The sequence below is a fragment of the Ipomoea triloba genome, chromosome 10 (genome assembly GCF_003576645.1).
Source record: "Ipomoea triloba cultivar NCNSP0323 chromosome 10, ASM357664v1".
NCBI classification, from domain to species: Eukaryota; Viridiplantae; Streptophyta; class Magnoliopsida; order Solanales; family Convolvulaceae; genus Ipomoea; species Ipomoea triloba.
The window spans coordinates 28,330,399-28,355,108 of NC_044925.1; the positions used below are offsets into that span (position 1 = coordinate 28,330,399).

A 24,710-nucleotide genomic window follows, 5' to 3' on the forward strand; every position below is an offset into this window, starting at 1 on the left:
GCCATTTCATTTTATGGAACAATATATCAATGTAAAGTTATCATTATATTTTTAAAGACTAAAATACAAACTTTATCAAATTACTACTCCGTATTATTTGCCTATTGAATAAGACGAATTTAAGCTCACTTGTCACAATCAAATTGACATACGCCCACAATATGGGAGCTCCAATAGTCCATTAAACATCACTATAAGTGAAATTTAGTCAGCTACAAAATAGTAACTCGAGTTTTTATAATAAATACGTAATATGTTATAGTTAATTTTATTTTTATTATAAATTTATAGGTGATAGTCAATTTTTAATATTTTTTTAATTAAAATATTCATATTTTGTCATAGTATTATTGTGGTATAAGTATAATTATTTTGGTCATCATTCGACAAAATCGCTAAAATGTTGTTAAATACAAAGATGGTTTGATCAATTTTATACAAAGTGGGTTGACCCTGCTATACTTTTATGTTTATTTTCTTGAAAAAATATGTAATTGAAGACGGAAATGTCTTTGTATTTAATGAAATTAAAATTATTTTGTTGATAGAGGATATAAATGGTCATGTCACAATAATATTAAATAACTCTAATAAACTAAATGTGAATATTTTAATAAAAAAGACTAAAAATATACTATCATTTATAAATTTAGAACAAAAAATGAAATTAGCTCTAATTTGTTAGCGGGTTTGTGATAACTATTAATGTCTTTTAATAAACACACTTACTAATTTTGGACCAGCTTAAAAAGACTGTATTGCAAAAACAAAAAAAATTAAATAAATAAAAATGTTTATCTGTTCTGGAAGCCGAAAGAAAGAGTTAGCTGAAAGCAAAAAAGGCAGAGCAAAGAAGCTTACTTCACGAGCTGTCTCTCTTTCTATATCTATAGGTGTGCATATATAGGTGATGATGTGGTGAGGAGATTCACTACAGAAGCCCTAAGGAGTAGCTGGAAATTTGCTGATCGAGTTTGTTGAGACTTCACGGACTTCAGCTTCATCTCTGTCATCTTCAACCAACTGTTCGACGTCAATCCTGTGATTAAGCTCTCGCCACGTTGTGGTGAGCTTCAATTTCTCCTTAATTGTTTGAGATATATTGTTTTTTGTGCGGTTTTGAACGTATTTATTTGGTTTTAGGGTTTAGTTGGGCGATGGTGGTGAGGATTTAGGGCAATTTTTAAGGCGGTTGATGATAATGCCAGTGCGTGCTTGTTGCTGAACCAAGGGAGGAGAAAGAGGAGATGGATCGTACGGCTGTGACGGTGGGACCGGGGATGGATGTGCCGATCATGCACGATAGCGACCGCTACGAGCTCGTCAAGGACATCGGTTCCGGGAACTTCGGTGTTGCGAGGCTCATGAGGGATAGACAGACTAACGAGCTCGTCGCTGTCAAGTATATCGAGAGAGGTGAGAAGGTTAGTCTTCTGGTTTCCTGTTTCAGTTATTTTAGTTGCTCGAATTTGACTTCAAATCTCTGCGCGCCATAATGTACTGTGAGAAATTTTGGCTATTTATTTCCGGTTAAAATTTGATTGGTGTCCTTGGACATTGGTATTGATGTGGATTTTTTATAACTTTCTGTTTTTACTTTCAAGAGTAACCTCTGAATGTCACGAATAAACCATTGGGGAAGTCAGAAGAAAAACAGTAGTTTCTTTTTAACTCCTTGACTCTAGGTTCAAGAGCTTGTAGCTTGTACAACAAAGTTTTAAATGTTGAATACGATATTTTGTGATTGTGATTGGAGAGCTTAAAGCTGTTTTCATATACATCCTTTTATTGGATGGAAGCTTTAAAGAGAAACTGGCATTGTTTAAGAGGACTATGATCTTTAATGTATGTAAATTATAATTTTTTTTCCTTGCAACAGTAGATTTTCGAAGTGAATGATGCTAATCAATTTCTATCACAATTTATTCGAATTGGAGATTTATATACTGGTTTGCTTTTTGGATTTATGGAACTGATTGATTTTAGTTTGTTTTCTTTTACATGCATGCTTGTAGATTGATGAAAATGTGCAGAGAGAAATTATAAACCACAGATCATTAAGGCATCCCAACATTGTCAGATTTAAGGAAGTAAGTTCATGTCAAAGTTTATTTCTATTTTCCTTTACATTCGGTTGTTAATACTTGATTAATTATACTGCTATTCTTTTGAACTTATGTTCTAGGTCATATTGACACCGACTCATTTGGCTATTGTAATGGAATATGCATCTGGTGGAGAGCTGTTTGAGCGGATTTGCAATGCTGGTCGATTCAGCGAGGATGAGGTTTTTATTAAATGCATTCAAAAATTGTCTTGTCACTTTATTTTTGCTTTTTATTTTTTGTTTTTTAATTAGTGCATTAGCAATAACTGGATTGCAGGCAAGGTTTTTCTTTCAGCAACTAATATCAGGGGTCAGCTATTGTCATGCAATGGTACTTAAAGAAAATCTCTTCCCTGAGAAATGTGATGTTAATTTGGGAATATATACTTCATGAGCATATGGGATTCTATTCTAAAACTATTATTTGTTATGTAGCAAGTATGCCACCGTGACTTGAAATTGGAAAACACATTACTGGATGGGAGCCCAGCTCCACGACTAAAGATATGTGATTTTGGATATTCAAAGGTATTGGGCGACTTTGTTCCTTTTACACCTTAGATCCACATGGGATAGATTTTTTATACTGCTACATATTCTAGATTGATATTTTATTTTATACAACCAACTACAGCATGGCAGTTAGTATTTGTTCATAACATTTATTCATATAGGATAACTCATTGTATCTCAATCCTATAAATTATTCAGGAGATAGTAATAGGCTAATAGCTACTGAGGTCTACAATAAATCAATTTATTTTATCTCCCCCGTTATTCCCCTGTTCTTTGTTGACATGTCATTTATATCTCTAATCACTAGTTTTACTCTGATTTTTTTCAGTCTTCGGTGCTGCATTCACAACCAAAGTCAACTGTTGGAACTCCTGCATACATTGCACCTGAAGTGTTGCTGAAGAAAGAATATGATGGCAAGGTGAGAATTAAGATCCCCGTGGTTTAACTTTATCCTATAACTTTGTCATATCCCTATTGTTTATATAGTAGATACTATTCTTGAAAATGTCTGCATTGTTACAGATTGCAGATGTGTGGTCTTGTGGGGTCACCTTGTATGTAATGCTAGTTGGTGCTTATCCTTTTGAGGACCCTGATGAGCCGAAAAACTTCAGGAAGACAATACAGGTAGCTTCTTATGCTCTGTTGTTCCTGTGTACATATAGTTGGTTGAATGTCTTAACTGAAAATATAGCACTTTTTGTGCAGCGAATCTTGAATGTTCAGTACTCAATACCAGATTATGTTCACATCTCCCCGGAATGCCGTCATCTGATCTCAAGGATCTTTGTAGCTGATCCTACACAGGTTTGTTAGTACTCACTCTCTACAATGACCTATTTCACCCTAGTCCATTAAGGTTCTCAACTTCTTTTCTCGTGAGCTTTCCATTTCACCGGGGATTTACTATTAATTTTGTATTTTACTCGTGCAACATTTGCCTTAAAACAGAGGATATCCATTCCTGAAATCAAGAATCACGAGTGGTTCCTGAAGAACCTCCCTGCGGACCTCATGGATGACAATACAACCAATAACCAGTTCGAGGAGCCAGATCAACCCATGCAGAGCATTGATGAAATCATGCAGATAATAGCCGAGGCCACCATTCCAGCTGCCGGGACTAACAGCCTGAACAATTATCTTACTGGAAGCTTAGACATCGACGATGACATGGAAGAAGACTTGGAGAGTGACCCTGACCTCGACATTGAGAGCAGTGGAGAGATAGTATACGCGATGTGAGATGTGCAGAGCTGGGTGAACACAACATACAATACCCGCAAAACTGCTCTATACTTTGAATCTATTGCCAGTCTCTCTTTGGTGTGAATATTACAGGACGACTCATCCCCCCACCCCATGGCCTTTTCAACTCTGCTTGTTTTCTTTCATGCTTTTGTTCTCTGTGTAATGTTCATTTTCTCTCTGTGGCATCTTATATAAAACATCACTGTACTGCTTTCATAATCCATACTTGACTTTCTCTTTTGTAATTGTACAACAAACTCCATTTCCTCTTTCGCCCTCTTTGCTGTTCAATTTGTTTTGGGTTTCTTCTGCTATGGTTCTTTTTTCTTTTTTCTTTTTTAATTTAAATTTAAATATCCCTTTGATTAATACAGTTCTTGCTATATTGTTTTATCCAAAATGAGAAAATATAAGAAAAAGAAGACAGTAAAGCCGAGAACGAAGAGAGTTGATTGTGGGTTCTGCAAATGAGCGACGATCGGAGAAATGAGCTAGCGTTGGAAGGTTGAAGACGAAGGACAGAGTTTTTCAGGGCTCAGAGTGTAATTTTGGATAAAATAATGGGTGAAAACATTATATGTATAATTATCAGGGAGTTCAGCTGAAATGTCACCTTCATTCATCATTCATTGAGCTATCTCACCAATCATTTTCTATAGTTATTACACTGCACAATTGACATACAAAATATTTTTTTTTTTGAGTACAACTCATGATAATGCCAACATCCTTGATTGGGATGGGACTTGAACTTGAGACCTTCCATTTGGAATGGTAACAATGATGCCATCAGACCACAAAGTATTTGACTAATTGACATACAAAATATTATGATAGCAATAGTTGATCCACTAACAAAAAGTCTAAAATTTCTTAAGCTGGAACTAAGTAGCTTATTTATAGTTTTATACTATACATGAAGAGAGTCTTATGTCTAATTGGTCCACTTACATGCCTCCACGTGTATTTTCTTGATTGGTTCGCTATGATTAAGCAACGGTCATGCACATAATCAACCTTGATTTGCTTATTTATACAATACATGGAGTCAATCCAGTCTAATTGGTCCACTAACATGCTTCCACATGTCTTTTCTCGATTGGTCTACTATGGTAGTTGGTCGGCTCTCAATCCTATGTCTAGTTGGTCCACTAACATAGAATCTCTAAAATCCCCTAAACTAGGACGAGTAACTTATTTATATTATGCATGGAGTCAGTCCTATGTCTAATTAGTCGACTAACACTTCACGTGTCTTTTCTCGATTGGTCCGTTGACTCTGTACCGTTTGACTTTGAGCCACACTAAGTCGCTCGCACACGATCTGCCTTGATTTGCCTAGTTGTACCTAGAGGCATAGATTGGATGGGTTAATTATCTGACTGGCCTCGTAGGTATAGCCCAATAAAGATAATTAAATAGGATCTTAGCATGCACCTAATGAATAGATGAATAATATGAAATATTTACCCTATACTACTCTAGCAACCTAGGATTTGTGGTCCAAATTAATACATAGATTTGGATAAACTATTCGCTATTCATTCTTTATATTCCTCAATCAAATCATGCAAACGAATAGAAGGCTAATTGAAAACACATAGAACCAAAGTTACATGCAAGAAATCAAAAGCTGTTTCACCATGTACACAATAATGCATGAATGTTATTACATATATGAATGTATATATGAGTGTAAATTTTCTTGAAGATTAGTAGGGTTTTCAAGAATAACTGTGAGCAATCTTTTGAAGAAGAAGAAAAAGCTCAAAAGGCTTAGACATCATCACCATGTGATCTGACCCCAAAACCTCTTTCACTTCATCTGGAGGGTTCTTCTTAATCATCCATTCTTGAAATTCCTCTCTCAGCACCTTATCTTGCCCAGAAATGATGAACACTCTCCTAACCGACCCATACTTTTTATCAGACAGCACCATCTCCTTTGACACCTCTTCATCACTGTATAGATGTATTGGCCTTAACAATGTACTTGCCAAAGCTAAATCCTGCGACGACAAGCCGATCAAACATCATTAACTGATTAAAGTGGATGAAAATTAGGGTTTTTATTAAGGTTATGAATTGAAGTATATGTTGGATCAGTGTTAGTTTATGATGAGTTTATGCTTACCTCAATCGGACTTAACTGATAAAGGTTAGCTGCTAAGTAGTTTGGACCAAAGATGAAGGTTGTGGGAGGATTGTTGAGTCCATTGTCAAATGTAAAGATATTATCTAGCTGAGACACATTCCCCTTGCTTGCCTTAAAAAAGGTTAAGATCAAACATTTGTTACAGCTAAAGAATTCCCCATTTTTTTTATCACAAAAAAGGGTTGGAAAACTTAAATATCTGAGGTGATCTCTTATGGGCAAACTATGTTGGTTTACTTCTTGTGGTACTTTGTAGCTAGGGTCACAAGACATAATTTGCCCAGTGCACACCATCGAGTAGTGGTGCAGGTATCCCTCAACCCTTAAAAAAAAACTTGGTATTGAAAACATTATTTATTTATTTTTGACTGACAAGTGAAACATGCATATACTACTAGAGAGTGTATACTGGATAAATCTCATCTTGTAACCCTAGCCTATATTTTATGTAGCTATTATCGACTACCTGTTAGACACCATCCCTTTTTCTAATCATTGAATTAATTGGTATTTGAGGCGATCAGCTATAGGCAAACTAAGTTGGTTTACTTCTTGTGGTACTTTGCCACCTAGAGTCACAAGATAAAATTTATCCCGTGCACACCATGCGATAGTGCTATAGTATGTGTTGCTGGTATCCCTCGCTATTAAAAAAAAAACTTGGTATCGAAACAAGTGAAACATGCATAGACTACCAGAGAGTGTATATTGAAAAAGTGACACTAATTGATAAAAGATCACAAGAAGATAAATAAATCTAAGTTGTTCATAACTGATTGACTCAAATTAAGAGTCGATCGGAATTATACGATACTACTATAACAATAAGAATACCTCTCTCAAGACAGTGGTGGCATTTAGAGATGGTCCAGGCATATAAGCAGTGACAAAAACAGCAACAGAAATCTTCTCAGGGAACATCTCCATGGCTTTAGAAACCGCAAATCCACCCAGGCTATGAGCCACCAGGATCACCTGTTTCCGCCCTGCAGGCACAGAAGCCATCAACTCCATCAACGGCCTAAAGTAATCACCTTGGCCCCGGAGTTCACCAACAACCTTCGGGTTAATCCCGGCTCCGGCCAAGTCCACGGCCGTGACGATGTGGCCTGAGGATCTCAGCAGTCCCAGTAGCTTGTACCAGGACCAAGCTCCATGACAGGCCCCGTGAACTAGCACGAATTGATGGCTTTGTCTAGCCGATTTCGGCCCGGGAGATGTTGTTGCATTTGCAGAGGAATGGAGAAGGAAAACTAGACAGAGTAAAGAAGGGATCCAACACTTTCTCCTCTTCTTCTTCTCCATTTCTTGGTTTGTTTCTTTGTTAGGTATACCAGATTAACATAAACCATATAAGACCTTATCAGAGTTGACATTTAAATGGAATAAACATAATTTAGAAGCAACCCAATGTCAGATTAACTATCATTGGTTGATGATTACTTCTTTTTTATTAATTGAAAATTGTTTTTTAGTTTCTTCCTATTTGCTTTACCACTTATGTAGTTGATGGCGATGCAACACAATCCAACTGATTGATCATAATGTAGTATCTGTTCATAACTACTTTCTTAATCTACTGAAGCACAAAGAGTTGGGGCTCAACAAATCCATGAACTCTCATTTAGAAGTAGCGCCACTTAGACCACAAGATCATTGTCAGAACCTTTAGAATATGCTTCACCAAAGTCAAAGGGGAATGAAAATGCTATTTGTATTTCTTTAAATTTCAGAAGAAACTTTATGGGTTACAATACAGTTACACACAAGGATTCTCCAGAAAGCCAAAATATGCTGACAATTAAGTTCTACTGGTATACTCACTAAACTAAGGTATTTCTGCATGCAATGGTGATTTCGTTGTTTGTTTTTCAATCTAAAAATGGTGGTAAAGATATAGAAACGTGCATGATCCCTTAATAGCCTTTGAAGATTGGGGGTGGCGGTGAAGCGTATAAGTTCCCCACGTTAGGAGGAAGGTTAACGTTTGCAAAGGGCGGAGGTGCTTGTGGTTCAGGCGTCGCCGGAATTGGCGGCTCAGAAGTTGGGGAAAGAGTGATAGAACTCTCCGGTGAAAATGGTTCAGTCTCGGGACTGAATGCTCCTGTACCCGTTTCATCCTCAAATGTTTGCCTGGAAGGAGTAGAATCAGGTTCCGGTGCAGGCGCCCCCGCCCCGGGGGCTTCAGAGATAGACGGGCTAGATTCTGGAGCATCCGGAGTAAAGAATGGAACTTCGGGGGCGAGTGCTGGCTCCTCGCCAGGACCAGGAGTCGGGCTAGATTCTGGGGCGTCTGGAGTAAAGAATGGAACTTCTGGGGCGAGTGCTGGCACCTCGCCAGGACCGGGGGTCGGGCTAGATTCTGGGGCATCCGGAGTAAAGAATGGAACTTCTGGCGCGGGTGCTGGCCTCTCGCCAGGACCCGGAGTCGGGCTAGACTCGGGAGCATCCGGAGTAAAGAATGTAACTTCTGGGGCCAGTGCGGGCCCCTTGCCCGGACCAGACGTCGGGGCGAGGGTGATTGGGGGTGTAGAGCCTTCTGGCGAAGCACTCGGAGTAGGAATTGGAACTTCTGGTGTCTCGGGAACCGGAGATTGCTCAGGTGCAAGGTTTGGAGTTTCAGGGGTGAATTCTGGCTGTATAGAAGGTGACTCCTGTTCCGGAGCCGGCGGGAGATAGATTGGTGGGTTATAGGGTTCCGGCCCCTCCCCGGAATCTTCCGGTTCCTCCGGCGGAGTTTCCACCACCGGCGACGGAGCATTTGGCTCCGGCATTGGAGGCGCCTTTGGAACAGACTCCGGCGGTTTATTCCCGCCTTTTCTACAACCGGTTTTAGTACAATCAACCGGTGTACTCAAAACCTTCCGGCATTCACTCTCCGATCTCTGCCCCGGCCGTCCCACCAAACAATTCCCGGAATCATTAATCTCAATCCCGTCCCGCGGCGGCACGCACGCCTCATCTTCCTGCTCGAAGAAATTATTGGCGAACGACAGATTCTTCAGCCCCGGCCGCGTACAAAGTTTATCGGGAACTTTCCCGGTGAACATATTATTCGAAATCACGATGCTCTGCACATTCTCCATATACTCAAACCCCGCCGGCAATTCTCCGGTCAACTTATTCGATTGCATATCAACCAACGTCACATTCTTCAGGTTCGTGATTTCCTCCGGCAAACAGCCGGAGAATTGATTGTTCAACAGTAACAGCTGTTCCAGGCTGTCCGCCATTCTGCCATTTCCGATGCTCGCCGGAACACATCCGCTGAATTTATTATTAGCGATGACGATTAACGAGGCGGAAGAATTTCCGAAATTCTCGGGGAGGTTAGAGTCGAAACGGTTATTGTTTAGATATATGACGTCAATGTTTTTGTCGAATAATGCTGGCGGGAGTTTCCCTTCGAAATCGTTGAAGCGTAAATCTAGGTATTTCAGTTCGAGTTCCAGCACGATTTCCGGGAAGGGGCCCACGAGACGGTTATTACTGAGATCGAGCTCGTACAGGAGCTTTAGTTTGTTGATGCTGATGGGGACGATGCCACATAGGCGGTTAGAGTTGAGGTGGATGACGGCGACGTCGGTTAGGAGTCCGATCTCGACGGGGAGGTGGCCGGCGATGTCGGCAAAGTTGAGGTCGATCCCGGCGACTACCCACGATTTAGGGTCGTCGAGCGCGTGGTCGCAGAAAACGCCGTTGTAGGTACAGACGTCCGGGCCCACCCAGTTCTTCGTCGTCTTCTTCGGGTCGGAATAAATGGCTTCTTTCCAGGCCTGCAGCGCCACGAAGGCCTTTTTCTGCCGCTCGTTGGCGAACTTCAGCTTCGGATCGACGTTGATCTCGAAATCGGCGGGGATGTCGCCGGCGCCGAAGTGGAGGAGCTGCCGGCGGGAGATGTATTCTACCTCGGCGTTTGTTAAAGCCTGGGAAGATACAAAGAAGGAGACGAGCACGAAAAAGACAAAGCATCCCACGGCGGTGGCCGTGCGGCTTAGAATGGTGGTAGTAGCCATGGTTACCACTCGATCGAGCTTGATGGTGATGAAGAATGGGGGAGAAAGGGTTATATATTGGTGGAAGATGGAGATCCATATTTGACCTTAACATCATCCATTGTTGTCGGGAACACCACACATTTTTGGAGGAAAACATGAAACCTCGGACACAAAAGTGGGAAATTTTGGTCTTCATTTCATGGGGTGTCAAAGTGGGATAGATGGTAGAAAAGTAGTTTAGTGTATACATTATATTCATCACTACTTGATTTAAATTGACATGAACATTTCCATATGTATCCCTCTCTGTAAGGACCAACTAGAGCTTTTTTTTTTTTTTTTTTTTTTTTTTTTTTTTTTTTATGACGACTCTAAAGTATTGCTCTACCGATAGTGTGGAGTTTGAATCTCACTAGAAACCTGTTTGAGCATAGTGTACAGATAATGGGAGTTGATAACCCAAATGTATTAAAAAAGAAAAAAAAAAACAAGGACCTTTTTGTATTATATTACACAAATAGGAGTGTGAGCTAAATTTTATAAGTTCATAATCATATATGATATGACAAATAATTATGTAAAAATATAATCAATTTTTGCATGCTTCCTATATCTTAGAAGAGTCTATACTAGTTATTACTATGAGAGCAACCTCATTAGCTATGATTTTTTTTTGTTGAGTTTTTTTGCCATGCCAACTAGGAGAGAGGGGAGAGAAAACGAAAAAAGGGAGAAAAAGATAAGAAAAATGCAATTCTGTCCAAAAAAAAAATAATAATAGGCTTGCTTACGCGCCATGCTGGGTGCAACATTGCCTTTGTGTGTCAGGTAAATGCAATTATGACAAAAAAAACAAAAACAATAGGCCTGCTTACGCGCCATGCTGGGCGCAACATTGTCATCAAAACTTGATCTTGTAGTAATTTGCAGTAATATAAACTCTGCAAAACCACCTTTTCCATTTGTTCAAAAACCCATGTTTAGTTTTTTTCCCTGAAAAATCACAAATATGATTACTCTGAAAACTTTATCTTTTAACTACAGTCAATTGGAGAACAAAACCTTGTCAGGTAGTCCTATGCTTTTGTTGCTTTAGTCACGTCTCCACCTTCCACAATTATATCGTTGCCAAAACTTACATATATTATGCTAGAGCCATTAGGTTTTGTCATGTGTCAGTTAGAGCAAGCAAAGTGAGGTAGTCTTCTTCCAAGAGCTTAGTCTTGGGTCAAAAATAACTAATCTTAACTTTGATAACTTTCGTTGTTTAATTTTTTAGTAGAGATTATTTTTCATAACCTCAACAATAATATACTTATGAGATATCAAAAGTAACAAATAAAATCAATTTGGAAAAGATATTAAGTACTATAAATTAATGTGGATTAAATTGAAATTATTAAAAAATTGGAGGGGGGGATTACAATGTATCCCACAAAACTCGTATAGTAGATTAAATTCCCCAAGCTTGTAGAGTTGTAGGATAGTAGAATCTTAAATTGTCAGCAGAGAGCAGAGTCTACATTTTTAATACTAAAAGTCACAAAACCCTTACCAGCTAAAATTCGCTTGCTCCAACGAGGCAGGCATTAACGGGCTCCCAAAGGAATTTTTTCCCACGTCTTTTTCTCTTTCCTCCACCCCCACACCAATCAACCCAGAATCGTTGATTGCTCCTTTCAACTTTGCTACTACAACCCAATAAAGGTTCAATCTTTTCCAAGCTAGCAGTCAATTTCGGGTTTTTTTTGTTTGTTTGTTCTGGGCTTCTCTGCGTTACCCTTGTTTCCCTCGGAATCAATTGATTCCTTATGCTTTGATGCTTGGCAGTTGAACTGAGAGAATTGAGAAATTCTAGGGTTCTTCGTGCGAAATGAAGCCCATGACGACTCTGCAAGATCTGATCGAAGAAGCCAAGCTTCGGACTGTTTGGTGGGCGCTTTGTATATTCACCGTTTGCTACTTTCTGACTCGTAAGTTTAAATTTTCGCCTCTTTTATGTTAGGTTTTGCTGATTATGTCATAAAGTTTGGGTCTTTCTAGTTAGTTATAGTGTAATTCACTACAATGCTGGTTAGTTAGAGCATTCCTCTTGCTATGAACTCGCTCTGTGTTTAATTGCTGAACAGGACAAGATGAGAGTTGACCTTGAGAAAATTTTTGTTGGTTTGGAGCTGGGGTTGATGTAAAATTTTCATGGTTATCTTTCTTTTTGACAGTTTTTAGTTTCTGAATGTTATGTTTTGATTGCAGACACTAGTAAGTCAATGTGGATGAATCTTCCCATTGCCATATTGCTGGTGGCCGGACTAAGGATACTATTGAATGAGGTAGATTTTTCTTGGAAAACTCGGAGTGTTAGGCCACAGACGTACTTGTCACATTTGGGAAAGAAGCAACTATCTGTAAATGATTCTCGTCTTTCTACACCACTACCCCTGCCAAAATGGAAGAGTAAAGTTGATTCACCCCTTGTAGAGGCAGCCATGGAGGATTTTATTCAAAAGATTCTGCATGATTTTGTAATAGATTTGTGGTATTCTGAAATTACGCCTGACAAGGAAGTTCCTCAGTTAATACACGCTGTAATTATGGATGTTCTTGGAGAAATATCCCTAAGAGCCAAACAAATAAACCTTTTTGACTTGCTGACAAGGTATTTTTTTTTTTAATTTTTTATTTTATTGCGTCCTGTTGAATTAAAAGACTTATGCTTTATTCCTTCATTTGCAAAAGGGTTGACTGTGGATATATTTATATTCGTGATACTGAGCCTTTTTTTGAAATAATTAAGGGATGTAGTGGACCTAATAGGAGACCACTTGGATCTTTTCCGAAGAAACCAGGCCTCTATTGGTGTGGATGTCATGGGAACTCTGTCTTCCGAAGAAAGGGATGAGAGGTTGAAACACCATTTACTTGCCTCCCAGGAACTTCACCCTGCTCTGATATCTCCAGAGTGTGAGTACAAGGTGTGAGTGGAGTGTTCCAATGAAGAAATTTCTTTTACTTCAATTACTTGTTTTTTTTTTTGGATTCCAAGAAATGCTTTTTCTTTATAGGTTCTCCAGCGGCTCATGAGTGGAGTCCTAGCTACAGTTCTAAGGCCGAGGGAAGCCCAATGCCCGTTGGTTCGAAGTATTGCTAGGGAATTCTTGACTTGTTTGGTAATGCAACCTCTTATGAATTTTGCCAGTCCAGGGTGAGTTATTTTTATGTTGAAAATTAAGTTTTGTTATGCTTTCTATCTGTAATGGTCCACGAATGTCTAATACTCTGTACCTACTATTTTTTATCTGAAGTTAGTTGGCCATTCTATCTGCCTTAGTATTTTATTCATCTATCAAGAATGTGGTTGGCTGCATTTAGCTTGTAGCTCCTGATGTGAAGTACACCTAGTATCTTTTTTTACGTATTAATTTTCCTTGTGTTGTACAGTGGTGGGCCAAGCCACCTTCTGAGCATTTTTCGTGGGTTTAAATCCTATCTCCCCCATTCCCCTCTAACATAGCAAAATAAATGCTTAATTTTTCTTCTTAGAAAGAAGTTTTCGATAGTAAATCAGCTTCTTCTTCCTTCATTAACTGCAGAGATTTAAGCTTCTTTCCTCTTCAATGTTGATTGACACCCTTGCAGGTATATCAACGAGTTGATTGAATATATTTTCCTTGCAATTAATGATAAGGGGACCCAAGAGGCTGGCAATTATCAGTCACCCAATTCAGAGAGCCATTATCATGAACGCAGTGCTCCAGCAGAAAGTGTGGACAGTAAATCTAAGGCTGCGGCTGCCCACAACCAAAGGCCTGATATGACTGTTGCTCAAATTGGTCATCAAAGGATATTGCCATCTGATGCTTCAAGAATCTCTGAATCTAACATAATCCAAGATGAGCCTGTGCTTCCTCAGCCAGCTGACTGGGCACGTGTCCTTGAAGCAGCAACTCAAAGAAGAACAGAAGTTCTAATGCCTGAAAACCTTGAGAACATGTGGGCAATTGGAAGACATTATAAGAAGAAACTCCAGAAGAATGCTGCTAAGGGGGTTCAGGTTCCTGAGGAAAAAGGTATTATAAGTGGTGCAAAAGAATCAGGAAAGGAAATAACAACCCAGAAGCCCGAGGCACCTACCAGAATGGAAAATAAGGCTCTGGTGCTGTCACGTCCAAGGCCACATCCGAACTTCAAGCCTACTGATCACAGCAATGCTTTACATTCATCTTTAAATCTGAATATGGTGGTAGCTCCCATAGGGCGCTCTTCCATACACGAAGTTGTGGACACTGTTGCTGCAGTTAGCCATGAAAGTAGAACTAAGCTTAAGAGATCAAATAGCACTTCTGATTTGACTATCCAAGTAAAGATGGAAGACCCATTGGCTAGCAAAGGAGGGCACATTATTTCAGAATTTTACACTGCTGATTTTAAGGGGAATGCTGAAGTACATAGCACTAAAAGTGCATCAGAAATGGTATTGCGCAGTGACGGACATCAAGCTCCCAAGCTGAAGTGCCGGGTATGATTATTACTTCACCTCTTTTTCCATACTCTTCTGCATGTTCAGTTGAGAATGAATTGGGTCTTGAAGCATGAGATGATAGTTAAATTGGCTTAATGAGTATGGATAAACTATTTTAATCTATGCATTGTGATGGTATTTTTCTTGTCTGACAGCTGGTCCTTGGTAATACAGGTTTTAGGAGCATATTTTGAGAAACTGGGTTCGAAATCTTTTGCAGTTTATTCAATTGCAGTGACCAATGCCGACAACAACACATGGTTTGTGAAGAGAAGGTTGTGTTTTTATCTTTTCTTTAATCACCAAAATAGTTAATTTTTCAGTTACATCTTTCTGTTGTGGTGTAATGGCAACTTTAATTTTTTCTTTCATCTATATAGTGTCTTCCAGCATAGTTTTCACTTTTGCCCATGTTCTGTTAATAACTATTTGTCACTGCTATTTAACAGATACAGTAACTTTGAGAGATTGCACCGACAGCTCAAGGACATTCCAAATTACACTTTAAATTTGCCTCCTAAAAGGATTTTTTCTTCAAGCACGGAGGATGCTTTTGTTCATCAGCGTTGCATTCACCTTGACAAGTATCTGCAAGTATATCTCCACACTACTCTCTACTAATTTATAGTGAACAGATTTTTTTTTTTTTCTAGCTGTTTTCAGTGCCTTTTTATATTTTTTAAAACATCAGGAACTATTGTCAATTGCTAACGTGGCTGAGCAACATGAAGTGTGGGATTTTCTGAGTGCTTCCTCGAAGGTTTGTGCTTCTTGCAGTTTTGTTTGTTTCTGGAGACAATTTTATTTAAATTCAGGCTCAACCTAAGAAAATACTTGCCCTTGATTTATATGAATGTAGAATTACTCCTTTGGAAAATCGTCTTCTGTTATGAGAACCTTGGCAGGTATGTATAATCTTTCTTGGCTTTTATCTCCATTGTGCATTTGATGAGGACATAGGACTTAGACTATACATAGACTACTCTCTTGAGTTTACTTTCATTCTTGTGTTTTCTTTTCTTAGGTGTTCCATTAAAATAGTGTGTCATGAAATTGGTCACTTTGGTATTTATGGTTCCTCATTTTATTGTTTTTATGCTAATATTAATTGGCCAGTTAATGTGGATGATGCTGTGGATGACATTGTACGCCAATTTAAAGGAGTCTCTGATGGTTTAGTGCGGAAAGTTGTTGGCTCCTCTTCCACTTATGAACCAGTGCCTGCAGTCTTAGGGGGGAATTATCAGAGAAATTTGTCATGGAGTGGTGATGAAATTGGTAAACTGGCATTGGCGCAAAGTGCCTCAGAGTCGGTTAACAGTTATTCTGATAACGATGATGTTGATAAAGATGGCAGAGATGGACAGGGTGAAATAGAATCGAGTCCAGTAGTCAATGGATGGCATTCTGACAATGAATTGAACTCAAAAGAGTTCCCTCCGAGAGTGATTAAACATGATGAAGAGTTCAAAGGCTCCAGTTCTGAATCACTTAGCACTGGTGGATTTCCGGAAGCATGTTTGGCAATTGTCTCAGGTCAACAACTGGATCCAAGTAGGATGCCGCCAGGGGTACTGATCATTTCCTAGCCATCCCCAATCCCCGCTAAAATAAGCTTATTCTTTCTGTTTACATTCCAAGTTCAATTATATTGTTTTGGATATTTTCCTTCGGAGGGCACACAATGATTTTACAGATTCATGCATGATATATGCTCTACTCATTTCATTGCATCCTGGATTTCCATCTTACCGTGCTTCATGCTGATTTTTCTATGCAGTGGAACCCTGCTAATTTAAGTTTGCCCGTTTTGAATTTGGTGGATAACATATTTCAGCTCAATAAAAGAGGTTGGTTAAGGTGAGCTACTTTTCAGTAATTGCGGTGGCTATACGCCTCTCTTTAGCTTTGATGAGTGAAACCGTGATTAGATGTGTTGAATAGTACCAACCCCACTCATTTCCTTCTGATTTTTGTGCCACGCCATTTTCCGTCCATTTTAGTATTTCGCATTTACGTTTGACATTGTTTACAATATCTATATCTTGCTAATATACAAACAACATTATACGGCACCTTAGAATACGACTTGCCTCTTCTTTGAGCAGGAGACAGGTATATTGGATATCGAAACAAATATTGCAGTTAATGATGGAGGATGCTATCGATGACTGGCTGTTAAGTCAAATTAATTGGCTTCGAAGGGAGGATGTCATCGCCCATGGAATACAATGGGTCCAAGATGTAAATGTCTTTTCTCATCATATTTTTATTTCCAGAAAGTTGTTTCATTGAAGCCCAAAATGTGAACTCCACACTTAAAAATTGTGGGATTTTGAGACTAGGTGTTAAGCATTACCTGGCGTATGTTAAGTGTAACCATGAATGGAAAATTTCTGATATGTAGAATCATTGCCTATTGTGAAAATATATGTTTTGCTGTTGATTTGTTTTCGTTTTTCTCTCGTCCTGTCTAGGTTTTATGGCCTGATGGCACTTTCTTCCTGAAATTGAGAGCTGAAAGTGAAATGGATGACGGTCAATCAAATCAAGGGCGGTCCACAAGACAAGCATCGGGGAATAGGGCCTCGAAAGCCGCATCTTTCGAGGAACAGTTTGAGGCTGTCCGCAGAGCTAATGAAGTAAAGAAGATGCTTTTCGGTGAGTTTTTTTTTTTCTTTAAGTGTTCCATGGCATTTTCTGTTTCTGATAAACCTGCTTCTTTGGCTGACATCCTCGTTCTTTAGAATAAAATTTCTTATTATCATTGCATTTTTTCGGGGTGTAGATTAATCAGATTACCTAACTTTTAATCTATGACCTATTTTCACTGCTTCTGGCTGAGTTTCAAGTTATTAACCATATTATCGTGACTCAAAATCTCGATCTTTATATTCATTCCAGATGGTGCCCCCACTACTTTGGTCAGCTTGATTGGGCACAAGCAGTACAGGCGATGTGCTCGAGATATATATTATTTCCTTCAGGTATGTCCCGAGTCCCGACATTGGTCTAATTCCCGAGTCTCCTTTACCAACAACGATATTGTGAATTGCAGTCTACCATCTGTTTAAAGCAACTAGCCTATGGAATCCTTGAACTTTTGCTCGTTACCATCTTTCCCGAGTTACGCGAGATTGTGAAAGATATCCATGAAAGAACACGCACCCAACCTGCATAAAGGAGTAAAGTTGTTGGTTCGATCACCCTGCTGTTGTCTTTTACCAAGAAACTCGGACGCATAATACCAAGAGAAATGATTCAATCACGCTGTAAGGTCTAAAAACTCGCACCATCACCAAAATCTTGCCGGGATGTGCCACTGCAACGTAGCGGCTTTACCTGCGAATGCATTTTTCAGGCTGGACGGAAAGATTTTTGGAATGCATTAAACTGTTTCTTGGTTGTGCAGAAAGTGGCATTTGGTCTGCCTGATCACATCTTGTACAGAATGTAAATTAGAGCATGTATAGAACAGTCTAATTATACAATCATTTTTTGGTGTGCATTCCATTATACACTCATTTGACTTCCCTGCTCACAAGGTTTTGTAATTGTTCATGCTGTTTGCACCAACAATTAGTGAGATCAACATCTATTCATACAACATTCATTCCAAACACTGTTTTTGTGAATGCTAAGTGCATATTGAGTTCACATACTAGCTTTGTTAGTAGTCATAGGGTGCATAGTTTAATTGTTGGTAGTCATAAGGTGCATAGTTCGATTGTTGGTAGTCAATGTTGCAGATGGCACTAGTCGGGCGTCAGCGTGGAGCCTAGGCGGTCGAGTAATTTGAGTATATCGTCTTCACGTTTTGACTGTTATATCCTAAACCAGTTAACTACATATGTTAGATAATCAATTGAGTATGGTTGGAGAAATATAGATGAAGAGTAGCCAAGCAGCTAAAAAAATCACTCGGCCGAGTTGAACGTGGCCAAGTTGAACATTGACTTGGTTGAGTTAGGCGCTCAATTTGGCTGAGAGCGCTGACTTGGTCGAGTTAGGCGCTCAACTTGGCTGAGTCGAGGCCTAATCGGTCAGCCGATTAAAAGTCGCCTAGCGTTGAAATCGCCTCGACTTAGGGGCTGCTAACGCCTAGACTGATTTTTACAACACCGGATGCATAGTTGGATTAGATATAGCTAGAATTGGTCTTGTCAAAAGCATATATGGTTATACTCGGTATAAAAAGCATAGAGAATTTGTCTAAGGGGGAGGAGATATCATGGAAGGATAACATGATTCTACAAAATTACTGAGGATGAAACATGTTTTACAACCAGAAACTTCAAAAGCTTCTACACAGCATACATAATAGATGCAACAAATCAAAACTATGAAACTATGTTACCTTCTCGCATGAACATGAAGTTTGTGGCACAGACATTATAGTATATATCAGCCTGCAGACAATCCTGGGAACTTGTGATCTGATGGCTTAGAAGAGGTTCTGGAATGGATTGGTGATAGAATTGCGGAGATTGGAGTAGAGTGCATAGAGTGAATACTGTCTGAGATTCTTAACCTCGTACCAGCTGTTGAAGACATCGTCGTTCTTGTCGGTGCCGGAGAACGCCAACTGTATGCTCAGGTTGCAGTCGATGGTGCCGCCGCTGTTGCCGTTGCACTTGTTGATTTGGACTGCGCAGTCTGTGTTGTTAAGGCAGATAAAGGAATCGCCATTGCAGGAATCACACCCGAACTTCTTCCAGTACAGATTTTGCAGAGTTCCCTTCTGAAATTCCAGAACCTGGGTAGAAAATAGACACAGGAAGAGGGATAATCTCAGTTAAATTGATCAGACTGTTGGCTTAGTGATCGTGATAAGGTTCAACGTTCAACTCTCATGGAAGATTGAATGGGCTTCTTGATTTGAACTGGTAACTCGATAAGCTAGGGCAGCTGGTTTAGCTCCTTCTGGTCATTTGTGATTTGGGATTACAAATTCACAAGACAAGGTTTAAAAGTGCATATTTTTTGGTAGTGTATGAATTTTCCTTGCCAAACAAAAAAGTACAACTCTATATAAGTTTGTCAGAGTTTTAATTTCGACTCATAGGAGTTGTCTATTAGCTTTTTTAATTTGTGCCCTATTAGTTAGGCTGGTTTACTTTGTTCTTTGTCAAGTAGGATCACAAGACTAACCAGTGACCTTGTGGTCAAGTGTAACTCTCCCAAATGAAATATTATGGATTTGAGCCCTAATGAGGACAGTATTGATTCTTTATGCTTCAATAAGTGTGAGAAAGTAGTTATGAACATATACTACATTGTAACTAGAGTCAATAACGAATTACAAGACTAAGTTTACTCGCGAGTTTGCCTTTTAAGTCAAAAAAGAATAATAAAATGTAGGATTCAATGTTGTTGTTACCAAGGTATGGCTAGTGATGATGTGAGACTTGTCGGCTACAAGAACAGGGAAGGATCGAGCGGCGTATTGCCGGCCGGCGAACGCAACCATATAACCACCGGCGAGTCTAGGATTGAAGGTGGAGCTGTTAAGGGTGAGGAGCGAAATCTCGTCGACTTTAGGCCGGAAAACAGCGAGCGGGGCGGACTTTCCGGAAAGGGAAAGGCGGCGATCGCAGGGCGAGAGCTGAGTTTGATTGAAAAAGAAATTATCTTTGGATGAAAACACCAAACCGAACGTGAAACCATCCCATTTCTGAATCTGTGTATCTAAACACGGATTGAAAACAGGATTTGTATCGTCACAAAATGCAGATTTCATCGCCATCATCATCATCATAAAAAATACTGCAACTTCTACCGCCATGATCGATCGATCTACCTCGGAAACGACAAAAAACATGTCAAAAATCGAGAGAACAAAGCCCTAATGACTCGACTTACCCAGATAAGATCATGGCCTTTGTATGAACGTTTCCAGATTCAGGAAACTGCTGAATAAAACTTTAATTTGTTTGAACTAATCGATCACACCGTTTTTCTCAATGTTAATAACTAATTTAAGTGATCAGATTACAAAGGGAAAGGGAAAGGGAAAGGAATTGTTTTATGTGGGGAGGTGTAAAAAGATGGATTCTTTGCGTGTAAGGAGAAGATTTGGGGAATTTAGGGAAGAAGGAGAGGGTGGCAGAGTGGAGAAATCAAAGGGTTGCGCTATTTGTCAGTTTGTCCCAGAAACGGTTATGGAAGTTGGCGTTAACTACACCGTGTGGCTTTTACAGTTAATTAATGCTCCTAGTTGACTATCCTGCCCCTCTCGTATTCTAAGTTTAATCCCAAACACTGCTCCTATCCAGTAAATTAGTGAATGAGATAAATTATTGAATGTTTCTTAAGTGACTTATAAGTCTCTAAATATTTATACACTAGTGTTCACAACAAATATAAATCAATACTTATTACTAGTGAAATAATTTTGTTTTTTGTTTCTACAAGTGGGGCTTGTGAGTTGTGGCCAAATTCTATGCATATAACACACATATCCATGTGTGATTTTATATTAATGATGGACAATTATAGTTGTTGAGATTATATAGATCTCAATCCACTAGATTTAGTCTAATTCATCGCAGTATAAATGGGTCAATTGATCAATTGAGCAAAACAAGAAAGAGGTCAGATCCCTAGGTTGACCTAACCAACTCTTATATCATAACAACGAGGAACTTCATTGCCCTTTAGATCTGATCGGCCTCAGCTTTGTGAGATTGGTCAACCTCAATTTGCTTATCCCGAAAAAGAGTCGAACAAAATATCGACTTTGATATGACAATTAAGATAGCTGAATTACTCTGTGGATTCGGGTCTATCTTGTAAACAATAGCAATACAATGTAGCAGCATCTTAGGTGGGTCAATGTCTGTTATAAAGTTAATCAAAATTAAGATTAATAATCTGTTAACCAAGTTTTGCAGGTCTATTTCATTTGTTTCTGGGCTTATATACATAAACTGAACTGTGCAGAATTAGCATTGAAGAGCAAATTAAGATGGTGTAACATAAAATTTATTCTAGTACTGCACAAGCAACATCACAACTACATTTCCAGATGTTTTTTATCAGGAAGTCTCCATCTTTTATGCCAAAAAACAGACACCCTAGGCCTCATCACAACACCATCTTCAACCTCCTCCACTCTGAGTGGGAGCCATACATACCTAGAGTCTCTCAAATCATCAGGTTTCCACCTATCAGCCATGAAAATGAACCAACCAGGAGGACTATTAGGCATGGGGAGAACAAATGTGCTCTGAGAAAAGAACGTCGCCACTCGAAAACCCTTACTCCCCCCCACACAAGGGTTCCCTATGGTCTCCCAAGGCCCCATAACTGAATCAGCCACATGAACCAATGCCTCATTTGGTGCCCACCCACTGCACCCTGATGTGACCATGAAATATTTGCCTTTATATTTGAACAAAGCTGGAGCTTCCCTGTATTGTCCCACAAGGGCTTTTGCCATAACATTTGAAACATCAAGAAAATCTTGGCTCAAAGGGCTAATATGAAGCTCCTTATTGTGGACTGATGAGAAAATAACATAGGCTTTCCCATCATCATCATCTTTGAATACTGTTATATCCCGGCTTTCAGATCCATTAGGCCTTTTGCTATGGAGATAACGAAAAGGCCCCGTGGGGGAATCGCTAAGGGCAATCCCCTGAGAGGCCTTGCCATATGTCCCATCATCTATGTGCATCCACATTACATATTTCCCAGTTTTGTCATTGTAAACAACCTTTGGTCTCTCCAAAACCTTGGACTTGTGCAGGTCATGAGTAATGTTGTTTTTGTCCGCAGACAGGACGAGGCCTTCGTTCTTCCATGTCCATAAATCCTTGGACGAATAGCAGCCAACACCGATGATGTCTACACGCGCTGTCCCCCTGCCTCGAGCACGATAAGTAGGGCCATCCTTGTATTCACCATACCAAAAATATGTTCTTGATTTCTCATCATACAGAATGCCTCCACCATGAGCCTGGATAGGGTTTCCATCACTGTCCAGCCATGATCTCCCTGGATAATGGTACAGATTCTCTTCTGGATCATCTTTTCTGGGATCTACAGCAATTGTCCTGTCTGGGAAGAAAATGTGCCTGAATTTTGAAGATTCATCAAGAAACTCATCAGTCAGGTTGTCAGATTCTTGAGGGATTTGAATCAGCTCAATCTCATGGAGAAATTGGTGGTGGGTATTGCCCTTATCAGCCTTTTCTCCCAGAAAGTTCCAGAAGTAGAGATTGAAAACAAGAAAGCATCCCAGAAGGCTGCAAATTGCAGCAGGTGAGGAGAATCTGATCCCAGAAAACTGTCTAGCCATGAGTTACAGTGGAAGCTCTTAGGGTCAAACTGGCTTACTGTGAGCCATTAATCTTGCAATCTGGAGATGAGTAAAGATGGGGTGAACTAAGATTGAAGTCATGTTTTGTTCTTGGATCTCGGGTCAAAGATGAAGGTGTATTTGAAGTTTGAACCCTAGATTCATTCATCCCACTCTGCCAATTTTCTTGAATTGTTTATATTGAAGTTATCATCTTTTCTTCCTGGATCTCAAGTGAAAGCATGAAAGTGTACTTTTCCTAAGCAAATTGTTTACTCAATTACTCCCACTGACTTTATCACCTAGATCTTAAGTAAAGTGTACTGGCAAATTATACCATGGACTAAGGTCAACCTTGCACTATAGATTATAGTCCAAAAATCATCTTCATTCTGTATCTGTAGTTGGCACATTCTGTACTTTTAATTGACAATTTCTGTACCTGTAACTGTCATATTATGTGTCACCAATGTATTAACTATTTGTACAAATGTATTAACTGAAGGTACAAAACTATTTGTACAAATGTATTAACTGAAGGTACAGAATTTTTGTAACAAGTTCATAATGCAACATGAACCTTGGTCCATGGTATAACAATTGAATTGCACTGTCACCTAAGATTCCTTCAGCCCACCATGCCCATTTTCTTGAATTGTTTATACCAACTTGCTCAGCCTGTTGTTTTCTTTCACTCCATACTTATCAACAACATCATTAAAGTTTCAGAATACCAGCTCCACCTGGGCTGCAGGTTTTCCAGAAACATCTTCAAGTCCCCTGATTCATATACATCCAATAATAAAGTGTGGGCAGCAGATAAAACCGACTTAAATTAGCCACACCACTATATAAACACTGATCCTGAGATGCCACTAAGCATCAAAGTCACAACCGCTCATCTTCAACACTACTACTGCATCTCTTTCAACATACCCAAAAGTTCTATGTCAGCACTGGTCGATATCTGGACCATGGAAGCAGCAAAGCAGCACGAAAAGGCGGCCGACAAGGCAACTACTCAAGTAGAACCTCGTGGTTATGCGGCGGGGTGGTCTTGGTCGCCCAAGCTGCGACAGTTCAAGGTGGTGAATTACTCGGATGCGTCGCTGTTTATGCTGCTTCATTGCTTTAGCCCTTGAATGGCATAGAAAGGAACTTGTTTGATCAGCTCTCTCCCCCGTCCTTGATGGCTTGCTGTTTTTGTTCTTGTTTTAGAATGAAAAGATCATTTGTGTGTGTAAAAACATTGTAAATAAATGTGTTTCATGTGAAATCATATATCGTTTATTTGCACAAGGGGCGTAAAAGGGGAAGTTCAGAGAGTGGAGGTGCGGGGAATCGAACCCCGTGCCTCTCGCATGCGAAGCGAGCGCTCTACCATATGAGCTACACCCCCTAATTGACAACAAGGGGCCGGGAGTCAATATATAATCGTATGTGTGTGTATGTATATATATATATATATTAGGAAAACACATAATACAATTTCATTATTAAGTATAATAAGTATAAAATATTGTTCGTATGTAAGGTAGAAACTCCAACCAATAACTATATATATTAATAGATTATCACTTCTAAGTATAGTTTGAGAGAGTTCTTACGAAATACCCTAACTTTTCTATTTTTAATGCGGATAGATATATGATATTATGCATGATTTTTGTGAGACAAACTTATGTGCATATTAGATGAGGATAAACTTTGGGAGCCTAGAACTTATCTTCCATAGTTTCGATATCTTAACACATGACATAGCTAGGATTGATTATGACTACATAGTATATTTGAGTGGTTTCGTCACATTATTTTTTAAACGTAGTTGCCTTTATTAATATTTTTTTTAATATTGAAAA

General features: G+C 39.3%; 6 protein-coding genes and 1 non-coding gene across 10 annotated transcripts; 2 read left to right on the top strand and 5 right to left on the bottom strand.

Moving 5' to 3' along the window:
• Nucleotides 1-813: 813 nt before the first annotated feature.
• LOC116032634 (serine/threonine-protein kinase SRK2E) lies at nucleotides 814-4,189 on the top strand. 3 transcript variants are annotated; one of them, XM_031275300.1, is made up of 10 exons: nucleotides 814-1,066; nucleotides 1,209-1,424; nucleotides 2,016-2,090; nucleotides 2,186-2,287; nucleotides 2,385-2,438; nucleotides 2,543-2,635; nucleotides 2,952-3,044; nucleotides 3,149-3,253; nucleotides 3,335-3,433; nucleotides 3,578-4,189. In XM_031275300.1, the coding sequence occupies exons 2-10, from the start codon at nucleotides 1,248-1,250 to the stop codon at nucleotides 3,869-3,871; spliced, it is 1,092 nt and encodes a 363-aa protein (XP_031131160.1). In that variant the 5' UTR covers nucleotides 814-1,066; nucleotides 1,209-1,247; the 3' UTR covers nucleotides 3,872-4,189. The 3 variants fall into 3 exon arrangements, with proteins under 3 accessions (XP_031131160.1, XP_031131158.1, XP_031131159.1); XM_031275298.1 differs by having other exon boundaries at nucleotides 815-1,066; nucleotides 1,144-1,424; XM_031275299.1 differs by having other exon boundaries at nucleotides 815-1,066; nucleotides 1,151-1,424.
• A 1,257-nt stretch (nucleotides 4,190-5,446) lies between these two features.
• Nucleotides 5,447-7,337, bottom strand: LOC116033700 (salicylic acid-binding protein 2-like). The gene is made up of 3 exons (XM_031276460.1): nucleotides 6,867-7,337; nucleotides 6,012-6,143; nucleotides 5,447-5,886 (listed from the first exon to the last, which is right to left on the bottom strand). Exons 1-3 carry the CDS (start codon nucleotides 7,335-7,337, stop codon nucleotides 5,602-5,604), a joined length of 888 nt encoding a protein of 295 aa, XP_031132320.1. The 3' UTR covers nucleotides 5,447-5,601.
• Nucleotides 7,338-7,729: 392 nt separating this feature from the next.
• LOC116033562 (leucine-rich repeat extensin-like protein 7) lies at nucleotides 7,730-10,252 on the bottom strand. The gene has a single exon (XM_031276314.1). The coding sequence runs from the start codon at nucleotides 10,046-10,048 to the stop codon at nucleotides 7,949-7,951; it is 2,100 nt and encodes a 699-aa protein (XP_031132174.1). The 5' UTR covers nucleotides 10,049-10,252; the 3' UTR covers nucleotides 7,730-7,948.
• Nucleotides 10,253-11,520: 1,268 nt separating this feature from the next.
• LOC116032243 lies at nucleotides 11,521-18,169 on the top strand. 2 transcript variants are annotated; one of them, XM_031274731.1, is made up of 16 exons: nucleotides 11,521-11,737; nucleotides 11,861-12,003; nucleotides 12,284-12,686; nucleotides 12,825-13,002; nucleotides 13,093-13,232; nucleotides 13,667-14,546; nucleotides 14,724-14,824; nucleotides 14,999-15,143; nucleotides 15,241-15,309; nucleotides 15,409-15,454; nucleotides 15,666-16,120; nucleotides 16,330-16,409; nucleotides 16,658-16,793; nucleotides 17,027-17,210; nucleotides 17,454-17,536; nucleotides 17,608-18,169. In XM_031274731.1, the coding sequence occupies exons 2-16, from the start codon at nucleotides 11,904-11,906 to the stop codon at nucleotides 17,728-17,730; spliced, it is 3,123 nt and encodes a 1,040-aa protein (XP_031130591.1). In that variant the 5' UTR covers nucleotides 11,521-11,737; nucleotides 11,861-11,903; the 3' UTR covers nucleotides 17,731-18,169. The 2 variants fall into 2 exon arrangements, with proteins under 2 accessions (XP_031130591.1, XP_031130592.1); XM_031274732.1 differs by having other exon boundaries at nucleotides 11,889-12,003.
• A 609-nt stretch (nucleotides 18,170-18,778) lies between these two features.
• On the bottom strand, nucleotides 18,779-20,748 carry LOC116032801. Its single transcript, XM_031275520.1, has 2 exons — nucleotides 19,930-20,748; nucleotides 18,779-19,305 (listed from the first exon to the last, which is right to left on the bottom strand). Exons 1-2 carry the CDS (start codon nucleotides 20,368-20,370, stop codon nucleotides 18,994-18,996), a joined length of 753 nt encoding a protein of 250 aa, XP_031131380.1. The 5' UTR covers nucleotides 20,371-20,748; the 3' UTR covers nucleotides 18,779-18,993.
• A 763-nt stretch (nucleotides 20,749-21,511) lies between these two features.
• Nucleotides 21,512-23,057, bottom strand: LOC116031498. The gene has a single exon (XM_031273724.1). It carries the CDS (start codon nucleotides 22,849-22,851, stop codon nucleotides 21,565-21,567), a length of 1,287 nt encoding a protein of 428 aa, XP_031129584.1. The 5' UTR covers nucleotides 22,852-23,057; the 3' UTR covers nucleotides 21,512-21,564.
• Nucleotides 23,058-24,177: 1,120 nt separating this feature from the next.
• Nucleotides 24,178-24,250, bottom strand: TRNAA-CGC. The gene has a single exon. It is a non-coding gene; the product is annotated as a tRNA-Ala (tRNA).
• Nucleotides 24,251-24,710: the final 460 nt, after the last annotated feature.

What these genes read in the sequence shown, in the direction of transcription:
- LOC116033562 (XM_031276314.1), bottom strand. Translation starts at nt 10,048, where the DNA reads ATGGCTACTACCACCATTCTAAGCCGCACGGCCACCGCCGTGGGATGC.
- LOC116032634 (XM_031275300.1), top strand. Translation starts at nt 1,248, where the DNA reads ATGGATCGTACGGCTGTGACGGTGGGACCGGGGATGGATGTGCCGATC. An exon ending in ATATCGAGAGAGGTGAGAAG is followed by an intron (nt 1,425 to 2,015) that starts GTTAGTCTTCTG and finishes GCATGCTTGTAG; the next exon opens with ATTGATGAAAATGTGCAGAG. An exon ending in AGAAAGAATATGATGGCAAG is followed by an intron (nt 3,045 to 3,148) that starts GTGAGAATTAAG and finishes GCATTGTTACAG; the next exon opens with ATTGCAGATGTGTGGTCTTG.
- LOC116032243 (XM_031274731.1), top strand. Translation starts at nt 11,904, where the DNA reads ATGAAGCCCATGACGACTCTGCAAGATCTGATCGAAGAAGCCAAGCTT. An exon ending in CTTTTTGACTTGCTGACAAG is followed by an intron (nt 12,687 to 12,824) that starts GTATTTTTTTTT and finishes GAAATAATTAAG; the next exon opens with GGATGTAGTGGACCTAATAG. An exon ending in ACATGGTTTGTGAAGAGAAG is followed by an intron (nt 14,825 to 14,998) that starts GTTGTGTTTTTA and finishes GCTATTTAACAG; the next exon opens with ATACAGTAACTTTGAGAGAT.
- LOC116031498 (XM_031273724.1), bottom strand. Translation starts at nt 22,851, where the DNA reads ATGGCTAGACAGTTTTCTGGGATCAGATTCTCCTCACCTGCTGCAATT.
- LOC116033700 (XM_031276460.1), bottom strand. Translation starts at nt 7,337, where the DNA reads ATGGAGAAGAAGAAGAGGAGAAAGTGTTGGATCCCTTCTTTACTCTGT. An exon ending in CCACCACTGTCTTGAGAGAG is followed by an intron (nt 6,144 to 6,866) that starts GTATTCTTATTG and finishes ACCTTTTTTAAG; the next exon opens with GCAAGCAAGGGGAATGTGTC. An exon ending in ATCAGTTAAGTCCGATTGAG is followed by an intron (nt 5,887 to 6,011) that starts GTAAGCATAAAC and finishes TTGTCGTCGCAG; the next exon opens with GATTTAGCTTTGGCAAGTAC.
- LOC116032801 (XM_031275520.1), bottom strand. Translation starts at nt 20,370, where the DNA reads ATGTTTTTTGTCGTTTCCGAGGTAGATCGATCGATCATGGCGGTAGAA. An exon ending in TCATCACTAGCCATACCTTG is followed by an intron (nt 19,306 to 19,929) that starts GTAACAACAACA and finishes TTTTCTACCCAG; the next exon opens with GTTCTGGAATTTCAGAAGGG.